We start from the raw sequence: 18932 nt of genomic DNA, 5'->3' as shown, positions 1-18932 counted from the left end.
TTCCTAAATTCAATATGGCAGATAATTTGCATGACATCATTGATTTTATATATGTATCTCTTTTCTACTAGGTGAAAATTCCAGTTCTGATACTATTAACATAAGTATGTTTTGTCCTACACATTTTTACCTATTTCCCACATGACTACTGAATATAACTTAAGGTTTTAGGGCAGGTGTTTTTTGTTTTTTGTTTTTTTTAATGGCAGTTAATTTTGTCCTTAGGGTAGATCTTTGGGATGTACAGTTAAATTTATGTGTTTTCAAGTCATTCAGAAAAGCTCCCTTCCGTATTAAGTTAGGCCACCATGTAGAAACACATTTAGGTTCATTTATTTCATTTTACTTTCAACTTTTAGGGATTTTTAAAAAATATTTTTTATTTTTTGAGAGAAAGAGAGCGAGCATGAGCAGGGGAGGGGCAGAGAGAGATGGGGACAGAGGATCCAAAGCAGGCTCTGTGCTGACAGTAGAGAGCCGGATGCGGGGCTTAAACTCACTAACTGTTACATCATGACCTGAGCCGGAATCAAGAGTCTGACCTTAAGGGACTGAGCCACCCAGATGCCCCATAGGGGCTGAGTTTTAAAAATTAATTTTTGTCATATAGCTATGGAAAACATAGGCTTCAAAGTCAAACACACAAAACAAAGTATATCAAAGTCTAGCCTCTTTTGCTTTCATTTTGTTCGCTCCTTCTTACAAAGTTTTTGAGTTATATTTCCACTTAAAAAAAACGCAGGAATTTACATTTGTACCTCCCCACTCCCTGTCACAAATGAATAGTAGAGGAATTTGTATACTTTCCTGCTGAAGACAGGATAGCCTCTAGTGTTTCACCCCTGAGATCCTCAGAAACATTTTTTTCTTTCTTTTTTTTTAATGCACGTAGCTATCTATGCCTTCTTCCACAGCAGTTTTCAGTACGATAAAGCATGTGAAAACACTCAAACTGCAAAGTGGCACACAAACTGCCTGTTGACGGAGTAATAACCCATCTGGGGAGAACCTCAAGAGTCATGAGCCCAACTTAGCACATTTCACACAAGACAAAAGAGGCTCACAGAACTGAGAGGACCTGCCCCAAGGAACACAGGAAACGGGCAAGCGATCCAGTCTCCTGCCCTGCAATCCCCCGAGCCTTTTTTTTTTTTTTTTTCTTTTTAAAAACTGTACTCAACATACAGGTAACTATTTTTATTTATTTATTTTTTATTTAAGAGAGAGAGAGAGAGAGACTGCGCGAGGAGGGGAGAGGGGCAGAGGGAGAGAGAGAGAATCTCAAGCAGCTCCACACTCAGCGGAGAGCCCCACCCCTGCTGGATCCCACAACCGTGGGATCATGACCTGGGTCGAAATCAAGAGTGGGTCGCGCCCCTACAGACACCAATTTTAAAGAGACGAATATTTTAGAGAGCCCTCGAAGGGGAAAAAGTCACAAAACGGCTGCAAGGCTGAACGAGGCAGTTCTTGCCGAGGCAACCATGAACGCCCAGAGTCCCGGGAAGAAGCCGGGTCTGGGGGGTCAGAGAGCTTCTCCCTCACTCATACTGGGAAGCTCCCGTCGCAGTTGGCAGGCGACGAAACACACGGAGATGCCGTGAAGGCACCGAGTAGGGAGGGCCGACGTGAGGGCGCCTGACCGTTCAGTTAAAGCTGTCCCATTTGGCATAAAAGACTTGACACACGCACACTCCGGCTTCGAGCAGAAGTCAGATCAAGACTGCAGGAAAAAGACGCCACATCCAGGTTTCCAAAGAAGAAATGGTCCTCGTGAGGACCCGTAAGGCCTCCGCGGGCTCCAGCTCTGAAACTTTGGCTTAGGGGTGGGGCCGAGGTTTTGTGGGCGGAAGGCCTCGGGGAGACAGGGAGGGGAGTAACGGAAATGACGCTTAGAAGAGCCGATGGGGTGGGGCAGGGGCTGGTCTTTCCGCCCCGTTTGGGTAGGGGCAAGCGGTTTCCGGTAGCGACGTCTGGAAGGGGAGGGGCGGGGGAGAGGGGCGGTGAGTTTGTGTTCTGTGACCCCTGGCCTCCAGAGACCTTGCACTCTGGTAGCCAGACCAAGATGATGGGCTGTGAGGAGCCAGGGCTGGAACTGGTCGAAGGGGAGGAGGCCGTGGCGGCCCCAGGGCCACCCCCGGAACCCCGCGCCCCGGAGCCCAGAGCCCCTGTTCCCGAGCCTGGCCTGGATTTGAGCCTGAGCCTGAGCCCGCGGTCCGAGACCCCCGAACGGCCGACCTGCAGCCCTGGGCGGCGGAAGGGGCGGGCGGACCGGCGGGGCGGGGCCCGCAAGGGGCGGCAGGTGAGCTGGGGGAAGGCCTGCCCGCCAGCCCGCAGACGAGCCCGCGCCCACCTCTTCACCGCCCCACTCTCTGCTCCCAGGTACGCTTTCGCTTGGCACCGCTCTCCCCTGTGCGGTCCGAGCCGCTGCTGGCCGCCGCCGCACCCAGCGAGAAGCTCTCGGCGCCGCAGGACCTGGGGGCGCCCGCGCAGCAGAGCAGCCTGGCGTTGAGTCTCGAGTTGCAGGCCGCGCGGGCTGCAGCCGAGGGCCAGTTCGATGCCGCGAAGGCCGTGGAGGAACAGCTGAGAAAGTCGTTCCAGACCCGCTGCGGCCTGGAGGAGAGCGTGGCCGAGGGTGAGAGAGAGAGACGGCCGGCGGGGCGCGGGAGTGGGGTTGAGAGGCGCCGCTCACCTCCGCTCCCCCTGCGGTCTCAGGGCTGAACGTGCCGCGCTCCAAGCGGCTCTTCCGAGACCTGGTGAGCCTGCAGGTGCCGGAGGAACAGGTTCTGAACGCGGCGCTGAGGGAGAAACTGGCGCTCCTACCACCGCAGGCCCGAGCCCCGCCCCCAAAGGTGAGGGACCTGGGCTTGAGGTTCGGCCTTGTGCCCTCCTCCCCTTCCCGAGTGTAACCTCACTTTGGGCTCCCAATTCCCAACAGGAGCCACCTGGGCCAGGGCCAGACATGACCATCCTTTGTGACCCAGAAACATTATTTTATGAGTCTCCACACCTGACCGTGGACGGTCTGCCTCCTCTGCGTCTCCAACTCCGGCCCCGCCCTTCAGAAGATACCTTCCTCATGCACCGGACACTGAGGCGATGGGAAGCGTAGACGTGAAGGCTCCCGGGATTGCTAGTTCGTATATTTGTGTCAAAAACTTTTTCAGAATAAAGTGGCTTTGCTAACAAATGGGACTCTTCTTGGGAGCCTTAAAATGAGGTCAAGCCTCAGGTTGGAAGCTGTCTGGAAGTCAAGTTTTTGGTCTTTTAGGAACTTGGTAGTGCTAGCAAGTTAACACTGTCCCACCCTCCCCACCCCCTTCAGTCGCAGACACTGCATTTGTTCCTTTGCGCTACTTATTTCGGGTCACTTGAACATGTGGGTCTCAGTCTGTAACCCTTTAGGGAGGCCTTCTTCCCTAAAGGCTCAAGGAGCCTGCAAGGCAGCTAGCCATTCACACCCAGTTATTTAAATTAATTCCTTGCTTCTGCCTCTTAGAGCCTTCTCAGCTTGTTTCACCACATCCACGAGTGCTCAGTAGTTGTTGAATGAATATTCCAAGTTCCAGAAACAGCTTGACAAGCTGCTAAAGAGCTTCATGTTAAATTGCCTATTCATCTAGTTGCACATTACAACACAGGTGGGTGGGTAATCCTGGAGCAGGTGGGCAGTCTGGTCCATACTGCCTTTTTTCTAGTTCTACTTCAACTCCACTGTTCATTCTTCCTAAGTTGTAAATTTGCCTCTGTCCAAAGCTCCCACAAAATAATTTTTGTCAGTGAGATTTTTTGGGGAGGGGAGATGGCCTCTTTTCTCAATTTCCACTTAAGAATTCATATTATACCCCTTCTTCCAGACTAGAGTTCTGTGTGTGGATGTCACTAGCATTCAACACTCACTGAAAACTCTGTCCTCTTCCTTGTGACTCTAGTTTGGGCAGAGGAAGCACAGGTTCTACTGGGTGGCACCATCCCTTCCCCACCAGCTAGAAAGTGCCAGAAACCAGTGTGGGGGCCACTGCCCTGAACATCAATTTATTGTGCTGTTCTTACATTCCAGACCCAACCCCCTCTCCCAATGGGGGTCAGCAGAGGGAACGATTTTCACAGTACCTGCATGCTTCCCTGCCAAACTTCCCCCTCTTAACCCTCAGTCCATCTATCTGTGGTCCACTGAAACGCAGCTAGGGACAAGGGCTGAGGAGAAATGGGAATCTCCTTTGGAGAACAGAAGGAAGAGGCTAGAGAACTTGATACCCCCCACCTCCCATACCCGAGGAGAACAGGTCAGCAAACAGTCCATGCCATCCAGCCCAGTAAGCTGGGGGGTGGTGGAGAAGGGTGGAGATGAAGATGTCGGTAACTCCAGCACGGATGGGCTTGCTGCAGAGGTGGAGGGAGGAGGCTGGGGCAGCAACATAGGAGAAGCTTTCTTTGCAGATCCGAGAAAGGAAACGATTTTTGGAGCCAGAAAGGAAAGACCTTGGGGTACTTTCCTTTTCCCCCAGGTCCTTAAGAGCAGTGGGTAGCTTCTTCACACTTTCTGTTCAGGGGGCCACTTAGTGGCTGGGGGAACGGGCCTTGTGGAACAGGTACACAGAACGCTGGAAGCCTGAGGAGAGAGTATGCAATTAGTAGGGGTTGGCAGGACTTCAAGACTCCACAGGGTCTGTAGCTTTCTTTCAGGGCCAGCCTCGACATCCCTCCCCATTCTCACCAAATCAGCCAACCTTACCTCTGGAGGTGTTGTGGGGTGTAGCCACAAGCTCATAGCTGGAGAAGCCCACCTCTGGGGAGGTCAGGTAGGAAGTGAACTGCTCTGGCCTCAGCTGGATTCGATAGTAGTTCTTATAGATTGTTTCCTAGGGAGAAGGGCAGGGGACCACTTTAGTTTGCTGGCTTTTCCCTGGCGTGGAATGATGCCCACCCAGGGGGCCTATTCACCTTGTTCAGAAAGTACTTCTCTTTCTGCTTCCTTGAGGCCTTTCTTGTCTCAACTAAAGGAAGGATATCCCAATTTCCACCAAAATCCCAACTCACCGAGAGAGTCTTTCTCTTGCCATAAGATGACCAAGGTTGGGGTTCTAAGACCAGGATGCCCCCAGGACGTAGATGCCGGTAGATCCTGCGAAACATGCGCTTTAGCCCCTCATCTCCCCAATTCAGGTGCACCCACTTGGTGAGGCTGAGGCAGAGCACGACATCATACTCGGGTGTTTGGGCCTCCACCAGCTCATCTCGATCCAGGACATAGTTACCCTGAGGGCAAGAATTGGGAGCAAGGTCAACAGAGGCAATAAAAGAACCACTGCCCCCACACAACCCACCCTGTAGCCTCTAAGACAGAAAGTCCTACAGCCTCACCTTAGCCCTTGGCCACAATCTTCTCTGACACTTGTGAGACTAACTCCCAAATGGTGCCCTCTTTGAGTCTCATTTTCTTTTTTTCTTTTTGTAAAGTTTATTTATTTTGAGAGAGAAAGGGAGGGAGAGAGAGAGAGAGCGAGCAGGGAGGGGCAGAGAGAGAGAGAGGGAGAGAGAGAATCACAAGCAGGTTCTGCACTGCCAGCACAGAGCCCAACACGGGGCTTGAACTCACAAACTGTGAGATCATGACCTGAGCCAAATTCCAGAGTCAGACTTTAACTGACTGAGCCACCCAGGCACCGCCCCCCTCCCCAAGCTTTTTTTTTTTCTTTAACTTTAGGTAGGCTTCACGTCCAACATGGGGCTTGAACTCACAACCTGGAGACCAAGAGTCCCATGCTGTATCGACTGAGCCAGCTTGGGGGCCCCAAGTCTCATTTTCTTGCTTTCCACCCTCCTGCCCTTTTCTGTTGGTGGTAAGCCAAACATAAAAAAGGAGCCTGAATAATTTTAAACTGAGCAAATTACCCACAAGGTCCCCAAAACTGGTGTGAAACTTCACAGAAAAAACACAGGTTCTTTGGAGACCCCATCCAGTACTTATTCCCACCCCACAAACATTGATCTGGGAGACCACTCAAGTCAGCTGAGTGACTCAACGTTGTAAAAGGACCTAACTCAGGTTTGAAAGGGAACCTGTAGTTCCTTCCCTGTAGTTGAAGCTGGCAGAGTTCCAGGCCTGTTTCCTTTCTCTGAGAGAAGTGAAGAGCCCCATCCCTTAGGAAACCTTTTCTAGATGATAAGCTCATCAACACCCTCTGCAAAGTCCATTCTTGCAGGCTTAACCCAACACACTGCCAACTGTTCCTGCAGACGGCCTAACTGGAATGTTTTATGGAGAGCTATGTGCAGTCAGGAGACAGACACTGAAGACACAATACCCCCCTCCTCCTGCAGAGGACTTTGACTCTTCCCCATTCCACCATCTAGGGTCAACATGAGATGATCTAAGGCCAAGACACTTAGGGTCCTGATCACCAACACTCTTCAACCAAATCTGGATCTAAGTCCCTCTCAAAATATTAGCCACTACCCTCCTCCTCCTCCCACCCCAAGACATTCCATGTCTGACACCTATCCCTTCATGCACCTTCATTCAGTGGGTTGGAGAGCAAACTTTCGGTCTGGACCAAATCTTCTACTAGTGAGCATTGGCAATAGCCCTCAGGGGAAAGTGGACTGGTCTGGATTACAGGCCAGGCCGGGAGCAGGGCAAAAGGAGTCAGACCCCATCTTGGGGCCAGCAGTCATGACAAAGGAGCCCAGGTAGAGCCCCCAGCTTTCCAGATTATAGGAAAGTGCCACTTGGCAGAGGCAGTCACAGATTCAGACCCCTCTCTTGATCTGGTTCTCCCAGCAAGGAGTGCATGCAGAAATCCCTCTGGGTCATAACTTTCCTCTGTTTTGTTCCTATTTAATCTCATCTTCACACCTGGCCCCTATCCCAAGAGCCTTCAGACCCCCTTACCGTGACGAAGACAACATTGTTGGGGAAGACTGATGTGTCTGCTCCATCCAAGGGCACTTGGGGTGCAGCAATGGGACCCCGGCTAGCTGTCAGTGAGGCTGGGAAGCAGCTTCTCTTTCGGACGGTTGTGGTCCCTTCCTCACTCTCTGCCCCTGGGTCCCCCTCAGAAGTCTGGGGTGGCAGACGCAGCTCCTCTGACAGGTAGTGTCGGATGTTTTGGCGGGCAGAGTGGATGAGCCGGGAATCGATATCCAGGCCCACCATGAGGGATGGGCCCCACTTACAGGCAATGCTCAGGGTTAGGTGGCCCACATTGCAGCCCAGATCTAGGACGTCCCGACCCCGAAACCACTCAGGCTTCAACACTCGCAGGCGCCCATCCTCACAGGAAGGATTGCGGTAACCATAGTACTTGCAATAATTCCCATACTGGAACTTGCACTGTTGCTTTTTGAAGATTGCTGCAGGTAGTGGGTAGAGGTGGTGGTGGTGGCGGCCTCCCCCACTCCCCCGGCCCTTTTCCTTGGGAACCTGGCCTCCACCCCTGGCCCCTGCCTCTGACTTGCTGGAAGTCCTGCGACGTTTGCGATGTCGTGAGGAGGAAGACGGGGGTGCAGAGGTAACTGAGGCAGCTGGAGGGGCTGAAAGGGAGCCTGAGGGACCCTGTAGGGCAGATGGAAGGGGAGACACGACCTCATCCCTGCAGTTGATGGCTGTGTTGAGTTCATAGGGCTGGGGGGCATCCCGGTTCTGGCCCCTATGCCGCTGCTGCTGTGTGGCGCCCTCCCCATGGAGTGAGGGAGTGAGGGGGGCTGTGGGAAGTACAGAGTGGCTATCATTCCCTCCAGATGCCTGCTGCTGCTGGTGGTGCTGTCCCCGGTGTCTATGCCGCTTCCGACCAGTCTTGAGTGGCGATGCAAGTACTACCTGGGCCTCATCAGTGCAAGTATTGAGACTGAGCGGGTCAGTAATATCTTTGGGGATGAGGATCTCCACTGGATCTCGCCCCTTGGCCGGAAGTGGAGATGACTTAGGGGTCTCTGCATTGAGTGCGCGGCTCACTTCCTCATCCAGGAGACTATTCAGGTTCAGTGGATCAAAGATATTGCCTCCCAGGAGAAAGTTGGAGGGTAACACAGAATCACAGTCCGAATTAACCCGCCTGCGCCTCTTGAAGGCTGGATGTTTGAAGCCTCCACCACCCCCTCCTACATTACAACTATTTCTCCTTTTGCCCCCACCTCCCCCAGGGGGCCGGTGGGGCTGATAGCCATTACGGGGCCGAGGAGGGGCAGGGGGACCCAGTTCTGTTCCGCCCCCTCCCCGTCGCTCCTCCCCGACGTCAGGGGGAGCGGCTCGCCCGTGGGGATCGGACAAGCGGGCCTCCCCGTGCGACTGCGCCTGGGGGCTGTCCCCTCGATGCTGCTGCGACTGGCCTCCCCGAGTGGATGTAGCCCCAGGACTCTCCTTGCCAGCCCCAGAAGCCGGGGCCCCCGCCGAATGAGCGCGCGGGCCCGGCCCACGCTGCGTCCCGCCGCAGAGCTCCCCGGAGGCGGCCTCTCGGTGCGGTTGCACCGTGGGGCCGCCCCCTCCGCCCGACTCATCTTTGAGCGGCGGCGGCGGCGGGGCCGGCACCAGAAACGGCTCCTTCTCCGCCGCCATCTCGATCATTTCCTCCCCTTATTCCGTCCCAGGCGAGGGCAACGAAGAGGGGACTAGGGGGCTTAACCCCCTCCCTAGAGCCCGCTCTCTTCCCCCCCCTTCCCCGAGTGCGCGCGCAGCTCTGCTCTTCTCGCCTGGTCTCGCGCCTCCCCCGAAGCGCGCCCCACTCGCCCGCGAGACCAAAACAAGATGCCCGCGAGAACGGAACAACTCGAGGAGTCAACCGCGCGTGCGCCGAGCTCTTTCTCCTCTACCACTACCGCTTCGCCGCGAGCGCGCACTGCTAGAGCGCGTTCCTCTTGCCCCTGAACCACGCATGCGCACTCCGCCACCACCCTGGTTGCGCGCGCATCAGAGTACGAACCAACTTAACGGCTCTGGGAGTTTAAATATAGCCCACCTCAGCCCTCCCCAAAGCCCACCACCCCAAATTGACACCCTACTTCCCTTCGCAGCTATGTCCGTCCCTACTGATATCCTTTGTCTCTGCCGCGCGATCCCACCCACCGTAGGCGGGGGACGGGGAGCTGGTGTGAAAAGGTCTCCTTGACACCCGACCCTTGTTCCTGAGGAATGAGTCTCAGCGGTCTCCGCCCGGCTCTAAACCCAGCAACCTCCCTACCCCGCCTCCTTCCTCCCCCTGGCGGGCAGCGCCTGCGCACACCCTTTGGGCTTGCGCGGGTAGAAACAGCACGTGCTGGAGATGACACCCCGCCCTCCACCCTAGAGGCGGGAACTGTTACGTCGCTTCCTCAGATTTGGTTCACGCAAGCGCGTCAGCACGATCCGAAGGGGCGTGGCCAAAAGAGCGGGGCGGACCTCATGAATTATTCATATTTGGTCCCCCCCACCCCTCCCGCCTACCTACTTAGAAAGGCTTCCGAGGGAACGGAGGGGGTAAACCTAAAAGTAGAGGAAGAGAAGGAGAGGAGCGTACAGACGGTTTTCCTACAAACTGTCCTCAGCGAAATACAATAAGTCATTGTAACTCACCCCCCTGAGAAATATTCTCTGCTGAACTGAAAAAAAAAAAAAAAAAGGCACTAAAACAGCCGATGTTGTCCAACTTCCTCTTCCCCCGAAACGGCCGAGTCGTTCTCTCGCTCCTCCGCCTTCCCCCAATCGCGATCACCTGAGGACACCACGCCCTCCTTTTCGCCTCCACACTTAACAGCCCTGGCACCAACACCCCCTCCCACCACCCAACGCCTGTGTGCGATCCCCCAGCCCTCGGACTGCGACCCGACGCCCACCACGGCCACCAATAGCAGTACACCCCCTACTACCACCGCCACCTCGCACGCAGGCCTTCCCAAGCACACGGTGTCTTCGTGCAGCCTTATATAAAAACGAGTGTGGGCGGGGAAGAGGGTTGGTCTGCTTTGGGCCCCCTGCCTCGGCCAATGGGGAAGAAGCTATTCGGCGCCCTTTCCACAGGTTGCGCGTTCTCCCTGCCGCCAGGGCTTAGGGAGCGGGTCCTGGTGGCAGAGAAGGCGGGAGAGGCGAGAGTGGGCTTGCGGATAGTCTCAACTAAAATATCAATATAGGGCGTGGAGGAAACTAAAAGTTAGATTAGGAATCAAGAAACGAAAGGAGGAAGGAAAAGGCAGTATGGGACAGACGGAAAAGTTAGTAAACGGAAGGTGTGCTTCACGAACGATCAGGCGCTGCTCCCGTCGCCTAAGAAAGTGAGGCCACCGAGGATTATGGGATTTGTAGTTTTACGTGTCATCTGGTTGGAAGATGGCGGAAATGACAGCTGCGCAAACGCAGAAGCAGCTTCAGCTGCGCTTGCGCTTCAGTCCCCGGACCACTCCCCTGGGGTGGGAACGGTGCTTGTGCGTGGCCTCGCGCCTTTCCTTGTTGGCGGGAAAACTGAGCCGAGGTTGGGGGGCTTGCAGAACTGCTGCAGTGGCTCACTCTGCTCCTCGTCTTTAGGCCCTCCTTGCTCCAGAAGGTAGCTGGCTCTTCTCTGGTTGTAGATGAAAGGGCTGGGCTCTGCTAGTCCTCTGTCTCCTGAGGAGAAGTTTTCTGTTGAGGGCGACAACGAACTCTTACCCCTCCTTAGCATCTCCACCCCCCCCCCCCCCCCCGCCCGCAAACCTACCCTCAACAAACAAAAGTAATCCAATATCCTGGAGGGCAAGGACGGAGTGAGCGGGAATGAGGATCCTGGTGCTTCCTCCAGGGGTGGGGGTGCGGGCGCAGGCGGGAAGCTGAGGGAAATAATCTCCTGGGGCGGGGTGTTCCTGAGGTGGAAGAGAAGCTAGAAAGGTACTGTTTTACCCATTGAGGGGAATCAGGGACTTTTGACTCTGGTAACTCCGATATTAATTGCTGCCCTTAAGAGAGAATTGGTGAGAGAAAAGAGGGAAAATGGGGATCACCAAGAGTTCTAACCGCTGGTTTGAAAGGCGGAGTTAGAGTTTCAGACCTTGGCACCCACGTGAGGGGAGATGGAGCGGGGATTTAGGGGTTCCTGGGAATGTGAAAACAACACACAAAGGCGGATGTGAGGTGGCTAAGGGGCACCTGTGGAAGTGTTGCCGTCGGCAGACAGCAAGGTTTAGAATATCAGCACTCAGGAAAGAAAGCCTGTGTTTTGGTGCGTAGTGGCCATATCTTTGTGCTTCCTTGCCCTTTGAACTAATAAGCTTTAGTTCACCATGAATTTATTTTTTAAAGAGCTTATTTATTTTGAGAGAGGGCATGCGTGGGCGCACGTGTGGGGGAGGGGCAGAGAGGGAGAGAGAATCCCAAGCAGGCTTGAGGTGAGGATGGGGAGGTGGGGTGGAGGGTGTTTGAATCTCATGAGCTGTGAGGTCATGACCTAAGCCTAAATCTAGAGAGGGGGGCTTAACTGACTGAGCGACCCAGGCACCCCCCCCCCCCCACTCCCTCATTAATTTATTGATAGGATTCTGTACAAGGTTTAGTTCAGGTAGTTACCACAGCAAATATCTTGTTATGTTAGGTATGGGTAGTGAAAGTAGCTGGAATCCTGTTTTTACACTCTTGTGAAATCATGCTTGCTGAGGAAGAAGAAAAAGGAAAGGCGGGGGAAGGAAATAAACTCTATGGTTCTTTTTTTTTTTTTTTTTTTTAAATAACTATCATTCCTTTTTTTTTTTTTTGCAACGTTTTTTATTTATTTTTGGGACAGAGAGAGAGACAGAGCATGAACGGGGGAGGGGCAGAGAGAGAGGGAGACACAGAATCGGAAACAGGCTCCAGGCACCGAGCCATCAGCCCAGAGCCTGACGCGGGGCTCGAACTCACGGACCGGGAGATCGTGACCTGGCTGAAGTCGGACGCTCAACCGACTGCGCCACCCAGGCGCCCCTAAACTCTATGGTTCTTAATGGTGACATGAGTTGCCTGACTAGCTCAGTTGATAAGAGTATGAGACCCTTAATGGTGGCATGAAAGTAAGCAGGAGTCCACGTGCCATTAGACATTACTGCCAAAAGGAAATCAGACTCAGCATAAAGGAGATTAAAAAAAAATTTTTTTTATGTTTATATTTGAGAGAGACAGAGCATGAGTGGGGGAAAGGCAGAGAGAGACAGAGACACAGAATCTGAAGCAGGCTCCAGGTTCCAAGCTGTCAGCAACAAGCCTGAGGCAGGGCTCAAAACCCATGAACCTCAAGATCATGAACTAGAGTTGGAAGCCTAACTGACTAAGCCACCCAGGCGCCCAAGCATAAAGGAGATTTTAAATATAGTTTTCTAAGTTCATGGAGTCTGTGTGGACTGTGTGTCTGAGGACAATTCTAACAGGTTTGCTTTTATTCTCTTCAACCAAGGAGTCCAGGAACAATATAAAGAGGGAATAACTGGGTAGTTAAGAGAGAGAAATTTGTGAACACATTCTAAGTGGGGGGAGGGGGATTAATGGTTTTGGGAAAATATTGACAAGACTGAATTGTTGTTTAGCTAGATCAGTTCTCAAGCTTATTGGTCTCAGAACCCTCTTGTGTTCTTAAAAGTTACAAAGGACTCCAAAGATTGGTTAATAGCTATGTATCTTTTATTTATGTTGATATTAACATATTAGAATAAACGGGGAAAATTTTAAATTATTTTAAAATCATAAGTTATAATTAATAGTAAATGATAATGATATGTTGACCTAAATAACTTTATGGAAAACATATTTTTCCTAAATGAAAGAAAATTTAGTGCAAAGAATGGTGGTGTTTTACAGTTTTGCAAGTCTCTTTCATGTCTGGCTAATAGAAGACAGCTGGATTTTCATCTGTTTCTGATTTCAGTCTGTTATGATATCTTGTTTTGGTTGAAATGTATGAGAAAATCCAGCCTAATACAGATAAGCAGTTGGAACAGGGAGGGGGGCCCCCAGAGGTCTTTGGATCACATTTTGAAAACTGCTGAAGGAGATGATTTCAACTTAAAATCACCGATGGCTTTCAGTGTTCTAAGCGAAAGAAAACTTACTCTTTTTTGGAACACCTCATTCGCCTTACCTTTGTTCCCTTCATTCATTATTTCTAAGTTCTTTTTCTGTTCTTATTCATCCTCCTTTCTTACGTTGAGTGGTGGATCTGACTTATGGAACGTTCTTTTACTTTCATACTTAAAACTTTATTGAATTTTCTCCCTCTCTGTTTCATTTGAAGTAAAAACAAAAACAAAACCCCTCAAATGTTCTAGAGCCCCCAGTTATTTAGTAGCTAGTCAGAATGAAAGTTGGTGGTATTTTGTGTGCTTATTAACTGTCTGGTTTTAAAAATATTTCTCTCTCTTTGTGCTTTGTTTTAATATTCCTTATGTGGAAGGAGAAAATTCATCTGGAACAGAGGACCAGAGACTTGAGTTGTCATAAAGTGAGTGACTCCTGGCTTTTCCTTCTCTATTAACCAGGTTAGAGATTTTCTTTAAAAGTAATGTTCTTCATCACATCCTCCACTCTAGATTAAGGGGAACTATTATGTATCACTGCTTATAGATTTACTTTATTTTGTTAAGGATCCATGTTTTTATCCAGTTGGTTGGAGCTCCAGTAACACACTTTGGCCTAGAGAGGTCAGTATAGGTTTAGATAATGATTTGAACCTAAATACTGGAAAATTTTTGCATTTTTAGGTGGATCAAAACACTCTAATTAAGGAATTTGGAGTTTAAAAAAAATCACTTTTGAAGTGGTAATATAGGCATGTTACAAAATGCTAGAGATATAGAAGGGGGTGTATTAAAAAGCACCCCCAGCCACCCAGTTCTACTCCCTAGAGGTTAGTGTCTTGTGTATTCTTCCATAGATAGTTTGTGGATAAGTTTAAGCATATTAGGTAGATATACATTTAAAAAAATCAAATTTTGTCATTTCAAATACGCTAATTTTCACTTTGCTTTTCCCCTTTTAGTATAGCTCATCTTGTAATTTATATTACCTTCTTAGGGACTTCTCATGATCTTTTTTAGAATTCTGGAGTCTGGAAGAAAATGTATTTGCCATTTTTGATCAAATTAATATTCATTTTCAGCCTAACTGTATTCAGTTTTTAGCTTCTATTTAGAATTATCAGAAAGAAGACCAATTTGCTGCAGTGTTTCTTCCTTAATATGCCACTCTCCTTTTTTCCTAGAGTAAATAGACTTAGGGGGTTGGTGGTGATGAGTTAAGATGGAAACAATGAAAAAAATATGTTGCCCTCAATATATAGGAAAGGTAGTTGCTGCAGAACAGCACATCTGAATTATTCACGTTTATAGAAGTAAGACAAGGAACAAAAAATATCAAAAGATAGTTTGAAAATACATTTAGCCATGCTGTGGACACACTAAGTCAAGCCCCCAGTACCTTTTGAATTCACCTTGGGATCTAGAGAGAGGAACTCTATACCCTGAGCAACCAAATGTTCACTATAATTTGGTCATTTGAAGGTCTTAAGTTTTTCACCTTTAAAGGGACATAGATAGATAGATAGATAGATAGATAGATATCTCATATATAAGATCCATTTTATGCTACTTTTGTGTCTGTTTATAATGGGAGATGATAGAGTTGGAAGACTGAGTTTCAGGTCCAGGGCCTTCAAATTACTCAAAACCAACAGCCAGAAATAAGATCATTGAGAAGAATAGATGTGTTATTAGTAGAATTTAGAGGCAAAAGTCTGGGTTCATCCTGTCTCTACCATGTATTAACACTGAGGCTTTGGGAAAATCACTTAACTGCTTTTTGCCTATTTTTTTTATCTGTAAAAAGGTGAATTGGTATTTTATGACCTCTGAGGACCCTCCCAGAGGTACAATGCTTGTTATAATTGTTATAAAAATAAGAATGGCTTATATGCTTTAAGCCTAAAGAAAACTGGGTAGAAGAGTTATAAGAAGTTTAAGCTGATAAAACAAACATATTTTCCTTCTAATTAGTAGAAATAGTATTAATAGTGGAAGTGTAAACTGGAAAAAAATGTATAAATTATTGCAACTTCACAAGAGGAATCTTGGCACTCTGCTGGGCCACGAATGGCTCATAACTGTGTGGAGACAAATCTCTTCAGACTTTTGTGTGACTAGATGTCTCCCCATTCCCAACCCTCAGTTGTCTATCACTGTGAAAGGCCTGGTCCTTAAATCCAAAGTATCTGGAAACAGAATTTTCTGTGTATTTCAATGTGTACTTTTAATGTGTGCTTTCCACATGTGCTATGATATCAAAATGGTTGTGAAGCACTGAATTAGACTCTTGGGATATAGCATACCATAGTTAATAGCGTAAACTTTAAAATCAGGAGGGTTCAGGGGCGCCTGGGTGGTTCAGTCTGTTAAGTGTCTGACTTCGGCTCAGGTCATGATCTCACGGTTCATGGGTTCAAGCCCCGCATCAGACTCTGTGCTGACAGCTCAGAGCCTGGAGCCTGCTTCGGATTCTATGTCTCCCTCTCTGACCCTCCCCCGTTCATACTCTGTCTCTCTCTGTCTCAAAAATAAATAAACGTTAAAAAAATAAAAAAAAAAATCAGGAGGGTTCAAATCCTGAATTACTATTTATCAGTTACCTATTATCTCTAAGTCCCTCTAAGCCTAAATTTCTCCAAGTGTAAAAAAGTACCTATCTCATAGATTTACTGGGAGAATTAAGTGAGATGACATATGTAAAGGATAAAGAATATGGTTGATGCTCAGTAAGTGTCACCTATTATTATTAGTCACGATTTTGATGGTGATATTGAAGCATACTGATGTAGCATAGAACATCTGCAAGTAGATAGATAGTTTCAGGATATAGAGTGGAAAGTATTAGATGCCTGTGACTAGCTTCTGTGGGGATGGCTGCTGGTTACCAAATATTTCTGAGCCTTGAATAGGGATTGCTAGAATCTAGCACATTGGAAAATTTATTGGACTAGAAGATCTAAGTAAAGATTATAGTGATGTTAAAAAAGGGGTTAAAAAGGGGATTCTTTATGCATAGGGACCTCTGAATTAGGTCAGAGAATTGCCAGATTATTTGTGTTTTAAGTATTTAGGAAAACCTTGTGAGATGAGTTTATCCTTTTGAAGAACACTCTCACTTTTTAACTCTCAGGACTGTTCATGCTGCTGCTGCTGCTGCTGCTGCTGCTACTACTACTACTACTACTTTTTATACTTCCATCTATTAAAAACAGGCCCAAAACTCAGTTGGTTATGTTAAGCCCATGTCACCAAACCAAGACTAAACAGTTTTGGCTCTCCCAGAAATAGAATTTTGGTTTATAGTCAATCAGGAATCACTTGATCAGCACTATTTAGGTAATCTGCCTAATAGACCCCTATCATCTCCTATAGGAAAGTAAACTTGCAATAGGTAATTTGCTTGTTTGCCTAGTGTAACTTCCTTGTTCCAGCTCCCTTCTGCCTGTAAAAACTCTTTCATTAAAAAAAAATTTTTTTTAATGTTTATTTTTGAGACAGAGCATGAGCGGGGGAAGGGCAGAGAGAGAGGGAGACACAGAATCTGAAGCAGGCTCCAGGCTCTAAGCTGTGAGCACAGGGCCCAGTATGGGGCTCTAACCCACGAACCACGAGATCATGACCTGAGCCAAAGTCGGATGCTTAACTGACTGAGCCACCCAGGCACCCCTAAAAGTCTTTCATTTTGTACAGCTCCTCAGAGTTCTTTCTATCTGTTAGATCAAATGCTTACCAATTCATGAATCACTGAATGAAGCCAATAAGATCTTCAACATTTACTCAGTGAATTTTTTTTAACATATCACTACCACTACTGACAAGTGCCTGCCTTACGTTGGACATGACTCTAGGCACTTAAAACATGAAGGAAAGTTGCTAATCTTTAAAACAGTAACTCTCATTATCCCCTGGCATGTGATTGGCACTGCTGAGAAGGTAAAAGTACAAGAGGGCAGAAAATGTAGTACAGCAGTCCCAGGTAAAGATCCTAAGCCCAACAAGACAGAGAGAGAAGAAAGTTTAAAATCAAGTTCAATCAAAGTCACAGCAGTTAATTTCTTTTTTCTAACAGAGGCACAAAGAAAGTGTAGCTTCTGAGCTAAATGATGGCAACGTTGCAGAGTAAAGAAGGTGAGTCAAGGATGAGGGAGATTCATTTTTTTGTACATTTCCCTCATTTTTTCCTTCTTTCTCAGTCCCTGGTAATGTAGATACACTTCCCACCAAAGGGAAGCTCAGTCTATATATATTTGGTATACACTTTGCTAAAGTTACTACTTTTCTAGAAACTTTGAGTGAAATATATACAACTTAGAAGCAGTCTAGCTCAAGAAATATATGAACTCATAGGGAGACAAAAGACATTTAAATATCTATAATACAAATTCGAATGTGATAAATGCCAGCAGAGAAGTATTAAATGTTATGGAAGCTCAGAAGAAAGAGATACTGTTTATACCTGGGAGGATCAGTGTAATTTTCATTGCACTAGTTTTTTTTTTTTTTCTTTCAACTTCCTGATTTTCTGTAAAATTTTCTTTAAAGTTAAATGAACAAATTTTTAAAATTTCACATTTGAATAATTCAGCTTTCTGTATGTTTATATTTGTCACCTTTTAATTACTCAGTAGTTCCTAAACTTGGCTGAATAATCTAGGTGGCCTTGCAAAATGACAGATTCCTCAGCCTCACTCCCAACTGTTTATTTAGAATTTAAGGGGTGGGGTGGGGTGGGAAAGGAGAGGCCTAGTAATCTGATTTTGTTAAAAGCTCTCTCCAGGTAATTCTGATATGGCCAGTCAATGGGCAGTGCAGACACTTTCTGTGCTAGACTCTATGTTTCATAAATCCATTTGATGATCAAATTTCTTTCAGAACATGGGAAGGGGTCAAAGAAAACCTTCGCCCCACCTGTACAAAAAATGCATAGCCTGATGTGCTATAGCCCTAACTCACCCAAGGAGGAGACCCTGGGGATCAGTTCCTCAAAGGACAGGTTAGAGAAGAAGGAGGAGAAAGCAACCACAGAAAATGGTCCAAGCAGTGGCCAGGAGAAAAAAGGAAAGGCTCAAGACAAGCAAGCAGAGAAGAAAGAAAAGGTATCAGTCTCATTGATGGGTTCTAGTGGGACAGTTTCTTCTAGACATCCAGTCTAGACAGTCTTTTCATGTAGCGGAACTTTACCCTGTACTTTAAGTTTTTTTATTCCTTTCTTGGGGGTTCTATTTTCTTAAAGAGGTGAAAAATGTTTTGAAGAAAGCCTTTAGCTGGAAATAATAGGTGGGTAGGGATTGAGGTGGAATGGAGGTGAAAGTAAATGTGGTCAGAGGCTTTATAAAATTTTCCTTTTCTTTGATTCCTTTATTCCCAGGAAATCTGAGACAGAGTTTATAGAATCCTTAGGGACAATACCTTCATGCTCTCAGCCTTGTGAACTTACTGGCTGATCTAAAGGCTGGTCAGAGAGGAGACCTGGGAAAAGATGAATGGTTTTCCTTCTCTGCCCTTATCTCTGCAGGAAGAATTAAGTCTCACCAATGCAGAATTTGAGGAGATTGTCCAGATTGTGCTACGGAAGTCCCTCCAGGAGTGTTTGGGTATGGCTTATAGTGAGAGAAAAAGAGTTTCAGTTAGACAAACTGTTATCTGAAGGGGTAGAGTAAATTGACAGCTTTTCTCCTTCCCTCCAGTTTCCTATAAGTAAGGAAATATTAGATGTCTTTGAAATATATATTTTTTTTAATTTTTTTTAACATTTATTCATTTTGGAGAGTGAGAGAGACAGAGCATGAGCAGGGGAGGGGCAGAAAGAGAGGGAGACACAGAATCCGAAGCAGGCTGCAGGCTCTGAGCTGTCAGCACAGAGCCCGACGCGGGGCTTGAACTCATGGACTGTGAGATCATGACCTGAGCTGAAGTCAGACGCTTAACCGACTGAGCCACCCAGCTGA

The 18932-nt window shown here is 48.0% G+C and overlaps 3 protein-coding genes across 11 annotated transcripts in view; 2 read left to right on the top strand and 1 right to left on the bottom strand.

Moving 5' to 3' along the window:
- The first annotated feature begins 1977 nt into the window (after window positions 1-1977).
- Window positions 1978-3190, top strand: PPP1R35 (protein phosphatase 1 regulatory subunit 35). Of its 2 annotated transcripts, XM_042922991.1 has the most exons (4): window positions 1978-2302; window positions 2383-2635; window positions 2716-2852; window positions 2939-3190. In XM_042922991.1, the coding sequence occupies exons 1-4, from the start codon at window positions 2066-2068 to the stop codon at window positions 3110-3112; spliced, it is 801 nt and encodes a 266-aa protein (XP_042778925.1). In that variant the 5' UTR covers window positions 1978-2065; the 3' UTR covers window positions 3113-3190. The 2 variants fall into 2 exon arrangements, with proteins under 2 accessions (XP_042778925.1, XP_042778926.1); XM_042922992.1 differs by lacking the exon at window positions 2716-2852 and having other exon boundaries at window positions 2939-3074.
- Window positions 3191-4007: 817 nt separating this feature from the next.
- MEPCE (methylphosphate capping enzyme) lies at window positions 4008-9415 on the bottom strand. 2 transcript variants are annotated; one of them, XM_042922978.1, is made up of 5 exons: window positions 6896-9404; window positions 5210-5259; window positions 5041-5125; window positions 4736-4862; window positions 4008-4612 (listed from the first exon to the last, which is right to left on the bottom strand). In XM_042922978.1, exons 1-5 carry the CDS (start codon window positions 8564-8566, stop codon window positions 4560-4562), a joined length of 1986 nt encoding a protein of 661 aa, XP_042778912.1. In that variant the 5' UTR covers window positions 8567-9404; the 3' UTR covers window positions 4008-4559. The 2 variants fall into 2 exon arrangements, with proteins under 2 accessions (XP_042778912.1, XP_042778911.1); XM_042922977.1 differs by having other exon boundaries at window positions 5041-5259; window positions 6896-9415.
- An 899-nt stretch (window positions 9416-10314) lies between these two features.
- ZCWPW1 (zinc finger CW-type and PWWP domain containing 1) overlaps window positions 10315-18932 on the top strand; it is a 32145-nt gene continuing 23527 nt past the window's right edge. The window contains exons 1-5 of one of the 7 annotated variants that reach the window (XM_042922987.1): window positions 10315-10514; window positions 13359-13406; window positions 17054-17112; window positions 17857-18080; window positions 18500-18578. In XM_042922987.1, the coding sequence (XP_042778921.1) occupies window positions 17085-17112; window positions 17857-18080; window positions 18500-18578 (331 nt within the window). In that variant the 5' untranslated portion in view covers window positions 10315-10514; window positions 13359-13406; window positions 17054-17084. Of the gene's footprint in view, window positions 10515-11310; window positions 11329-12323; window positions 12340-13358; window positions 13444-17053; window positions 17113-17856; window positions 18081-18499; window positions 18579-18932 lie in introns of those variants that run through there. The other 6 variants (XM_042922985.1, XM_042922979.1, XM_042922981.1 and 3 more) reach the window with 6 other exon arrangements.

This window comes from Panthera leo, chromosome E3, assembly GCF_018350215.1.
Source record: "Panthera leo isolate Ple1 chromosome E3, P.leo_Ple1_pat1.1, whole genome shotgun sequence".
Lineage (NCBI taxonomy): Eukaryota > Metazoa > Chordata > Mammalia > Carnivora > Felidae > Panthera > Panthera leo.
The sequence above is the reverse complement of the archived record's forward strand: the minus strand, read 5'-3'. Positions and strand labels throughout refer to the sequence as shown.